The sequence below is a fragment of the Fukomys damarensis genome, unplaced genomic scaffold, assembly GCF_012274545.1.
Source record: "Fukomys damarensis isolate Sample0158 unplaced genomic scaffold, DMR_v1.0_HiC HiC_scaffold_13, whole genome shotgun sequence".
In the NCBI taxonomy this organism is placed as follows: domain Eukaryota; kingdom Metazoa; phylum Chordata; class Mammalia; order Rodentia; family Bathyergidae; genus Fukomys; species Fukomys damarensis.
The window spans coordinates 39,279,741-39,284,421 of record NW_022900925.1 but is presented as its reverse complement, the minus strand read 5'-3'; the positions used below and the strand labels follow the sequence as shown (position 1 = coordinate 39,284,421).

At 59.7% G+C, this 4,681-nt stretch overlaps 1 protein-coding gene across 1 annotated transcript; it reads left to right on the top strand.

Moving 5' to 3' along the window:
* Nucleotides 1-171: 171 nt before the first annotated feature.
* C1ql1 (complement C1q like 1) lies at nt 172-3,995 on the top strand. The gene is made up of 2 exons (XM_010642916.2): nt 172-315; nt 3,622-3,995. The coding sequence occupies exons 1-2, from the start codon at nt 187-189 to the stop codon at nt 3,799-3,801; spliced, it is 309 nt and encodes a 102-aa protein (XP_010641218.1). The 5' UTR covers nt 172-186; the 3' UTR covers nt 3,802-3,995.
* The last annotated feature ends 686 nt before the right edge of the window (nt 3,996-4,681 follow it).

Sequence of the window (4,681 nt, the reverse complement as noted above, 5' to 3'; positions counted from 1 at the left end):
GTCTGGGGGTGGGGCGCTGGGCACCCGCGGAGGGCTGTGGCAGCCTGAGCCGCAGCAGCCCCCTCCGGCGGTCTGCACCCTCACAAAGCCCAGAAATGCGCAGTTCCTTCCAGCTAGGAGGTCGCTGCCTCCCGGGAAAAGTTTCCCCGCAGCCTCCCAGGTCCAACTTCTCCTGACTCTCAGGTGATGGGATCCTCTGCGGTCCCTGCCTGTTGCGCTGTGCACTGCGCTCTCCTTGGGATCGCCCGCCCCGCACCCCCTGGATCTCACCGTGCCCCAGGGATGTTTCCCAGCAAGCTGACTTGGGGGTCGCAGGTGTGGTCAGGCTCACATTCTCCTGGAAGGAGGGGACCCCTGGCTGGAAGGGATTGAAAGCAGTACACCCTGGGTGGAGACCAAGACCGGGTTGGAACCCCGGGCCACAGCACTACCCTGCTCCTGCTGGCCTTAGGGTCACTAAAGGGAAGGGCCTGCCCGCTGCTGTCTGCTTAAAAGTGTGTCCCCTCCTCTCTGTGCCCTGCCTGCCTCTGTGCCTCTGCCTCCTCTGGTTTCTGCCTGTCCCTGTCTTTTCTCCCCCATCCATCTCTTCCCTGTGTCCCCCATTCCCCTCCACCCCCCTGGCTTTCTGGTCTCTGACCCAAGGGCCCAGGCCCACTCTTCTGTTCATTACTGTGTCTCTAGTTTCCTGGTGTCTCTCCTCTTTGTCCTTGGTTCCTGACCAAATAGGAGGCCCAGCACCCTGTGAGGGCTCCTTTGCAGACAGCCCACAGTTCCCGTATTAATCACCAAGGAGGGACAGTGTGGCCACACTGATGGTATCTTCCTTCCCAAAGAAAGTTGGGGCTGTCACCAAGCTGTGGCGTCAGGCTGCGGTGGAGAAGCAGCTGCTAGGCCACCGGCTGTGTGCCACCTGGCGAGGGTGGGTGCTGGGGTCGGGGGCACTTGCCTTACTCACCTGATGGTGAAGCTGTCCCAAAAGCCCTTTGTGTGCTGCAGAAGCCTGGCAGAAGGGGCTCCTGGGAGGGGCCCACAGGCTAGTAGGAAAAAGGAGGTGGCTTTACCTAAGAATCTTCAAAGACCCAGCCTTTTAACAGTCATCCAGACCACCCACCCCCCAGAACACAGGAGAAGCAGTGGGTTCCACAGCCCTCTCCCAGATCCTCTGAGGCTCTTACTTCCTGATGGCCCGGGAGCCTCAGTTGTGTCACCAGTCCTGCCTCAGTTGGCGCGGAACTCCTGGTGAAAACTGGATTGGGGTCCAGTCCGTGTGGTGCATGCAGTGGGGGGCAGTAGTGTCTCAGGTAATCCCCCAGCGAGTACTGTGTTGAGGGTGGGCTAGGAGGAGTGATGTGGGGGCTGCCCTGGCTCTGGCTAGGGCAGAACATGGCGAGCCTGGGTCCCCCAAGTGAGTAGACACGGCCAGTTGGAGGGGCACAAGGACATTCAAGTGTGCAGTGGAAAATGGCAGGGCTGGACGGTCGGTGGGGACAGGAGAGAGGAGCTTTCGCCCCCTGCGCCTTCAGGGTTGGGGCTGCCTGTGCCCTTTACTGACCCTACCTGGCCTTCTGCCTGCAAACGCTTCCAGAAGTTCTCTGGGAAGGCGGAGTATAATCTGGGCTCCTGGCCTTCCGTGGGGAAGAAGAGTCGGGAGTGAGGCTCAGCTACAGCCCCTCTGGGGTCACCCCTCACCCTGAGGGCTCCAGGCCCTCCCCAGTCAGCAGGAAGCCAGTAGCCTGAGGAGAGGGCTGGGTAGTGCCTTCAGTGTCGCCATAGCCAGGGTTCAGACCCAGCGGGAAGGACACAACCAAGAAGCCGGGTGGAGCAGGGGCTGTGGGGACAGCAGGGGCAGTGTCAGTGTGCTGCCCACCCAGGACGGCAGCAGAGGGGGCTCATGAGGGGGCGAGGGCGGGTGGGAGTGGTGCTGCATGTGAGTGGAGGGCTGGAGTCGCCTCTCACCTGGGGGCGGGAGAGTCCCCAGCCCCCACAGCATACAGCACAGAGCCTGGCGCAGCATGGCCCAGCAAAGGGTAAATCCATGTGTCCTCTGCAGGCCAGGCTGGGACCCACAGCAGCTCTCCAGGACCCCGGCAGTGACAGGGCAGGGACAGGCTTCCTGGACCCCCACGGCCAGTTGTGCTGGTCAGGCTGCTACCTCAGTTTCCCCTCCCAGCAGCCCTTGCAGGGCTCAAGTCACACACTGCTTTTATCCTTCTCTGGAGACCGTCCCCAACCCCCCCCACCAAGCTGCTGGGATCCTTGGCTGCTTCCAGAGCCCCGCAGAGAACCGGGACCCTGGGGTTCCATCCCCAGTCCCCAGCCTCCGAGGACCGAAGGGCATCAATCCTCCTGGCCCCCACGGATAATTAGGACAATTACAGCGACAATCATGGTGATGAATAAATAATAAACAAGCAGAACAGTTCTGACGCCTGTCACGTCACTGGGAGATTCCCGATGACAGATGACAGGCTTCTAATGGGTTTGGCTATTACTGAGCACACTGTTCTAATGAGTTAAGGCTAAATGAGTCTGGTAATAAAAATAATTGTTATTAGTAGTAATTTATTAGCAGAGATAATGAAAGCATGTGTACTAATAAATACCACCAGGAGTAGGGCCCAGGGAACCATACAGAAGTTGGCTGCCTGCTTTCAGCTCTTTCCCAGTAGCACAGGCCCCTCAAGATTTACATTTCTTTCCTTTGCCATCAGAACTGCTGTGGTGAATGGCAGTGAGATGGGTCTTCGCATCCGTTTCTCTAGGCACAGGAAACAGCCTCCTGACGGACAGCACCTCCTCCTCCTCTTACCCCCCCAACCCTCAGCCAGACTCGAGTTTGCCCAGCTGAGCCTGGAGGGTAGCTCTTTCCCAGGCCTGGAGAGGCGGAGCAGGGACAGAGGGCCAAGTGCAGTGCGGGCAGGGCCTCTCCCGCAGGCAGAGTCACTGCTGAGTCAGCCTCCAGGCCCTGACCTCTGCCATCTCCTGCAGGGAGGAAGGGAGGCCCCTTCCCCGACTTTACCAGCCTGGGAGCAAAGGGCCGGGCTTGGAGGGGCACTGCCTTCCAGGAGCGGGCAGGAGACGGAGGGCCGTGGGGATGCCTCCCTGCCAGGGGCCCAGTCCTATTAGCCTTCTCTTCCTACCTGCCCTAGCACCCGTCTTCCGGCTCCGGCTGCCATCACCTGGTGTTAGAGAGGTGTTCAGTGTCGGAGGTGTTCAGTCACCACTGCACACCTCACAGCGGCTGTGATTACAGCCAGGGCCCCCTCCAAGGGACAGCAGGCTTTGAGCCTAAATGCTGCTCCCCACCTGGGTCCTGTGTGTCTCTCCCTTCAAGGACCCTGTGGTGCCTGGTTAAGTCACTCCTAGTAGCCTGGTGTTGGGCTGGCCACCTGGCCTATGGGCCAAGGTGCATCCGCCATCTGTCCCCAGGTAGAACAGGGACACACCAAGGGGGGAGGCATCACACCATTCAGGCAGGAGGAGGAGCACAAAGGGGAGAGGGCAGCCTCCATCCCAGCTCCGGAGCAATGCTTAGGGCTTCTCCGGGACAGTGAGACCTCAGCTCCCCTGTGTCCTGCCTCCGGGGAGACGGGTGGGAGGCCTCACACCACACCCCCACAGGTGCGGGCCAGTGCCATCGCCCAGGACGCTGACCAGAACTACGATTATGCCAGCAACAGCGTGATCCTGCACCTGGACGCGGGCGACGAGGTCTTCATCAAGCTGGACGGCGGCAAAGCCCATGGTGGCAACAGCAACAAGTATAGCACCTTCTCCGGCTTCATTATCTACTCTGACTGAGCCGGCGTCCTGCCCCAACCTCTGGGGCAGGCTGATGGCAGAGGCCACTGCCTCCTGCCCACCCGCCCACTGGCAGCCTCAGCCTGGGGGTGGTGAGCTCCCTGCATCCAAGAAGCTACCCACCCCCAGCACCCCAAGCCCTGGCCCAGCTGCACCCCCTCTGACCAAAGCGATAATAAAAACCTTTCCACCCCGCCATCCGCCTGTGCCCTGGGGAGGGAAGCGGGGACACTGGCCCTGCCCTGCTCTCTGTGTAAGGGGCAGTGCAGTGGGAAGCAGCCACCCCACTTGCCTTTTGGGTGGAAAATTCCAATGCGCACTGCTGTGGCAGGCACAGCCGTGTAAACGGGGACCCCTCACTTCTCATCCCTGTGACACTGACGCCAGGGAATCACCCCTCTGGGCCCTGCTGTGGGTCAGTGCTGGGTGAAGAACAGAACAGGATTTTCACTGAGGGTTGCTTGACCTTGGTCCACGCACTGCACCCCGGGCCTGTTTTCTCGTCAGCGAGCTGCATACTGAGGAGATTGAAAAGGGAGAATGGACCTCAGTAAACAGCTCCATTTTCACACCACTCCAGCGCTTGCTGTAGTTGGATGGGCAGATTAAAGAGCTTGCTTCATGGGCGGAGTTGCTGAGTCCGTGGTTGTACTTGAGTCCATGACATGCAGTCTCCTTGCCCCTGGTGTCTCCCCTGTCGCTCAGTGAGGGTTTCCCGGGTGACGGGTGTAGTCAAGCTGGATGCCGGGGAAGCACTCTGCAGGCATTTTCTCATGGGTGCCTGGCGGAGGGAAGCAGATTCGTGGGAAATACTCTCGTTCCCTGTAATGTGGATGCAGTTGTCTTGTCCATTTTTTTTTTTTTTTTTTTTTTTCTTTTT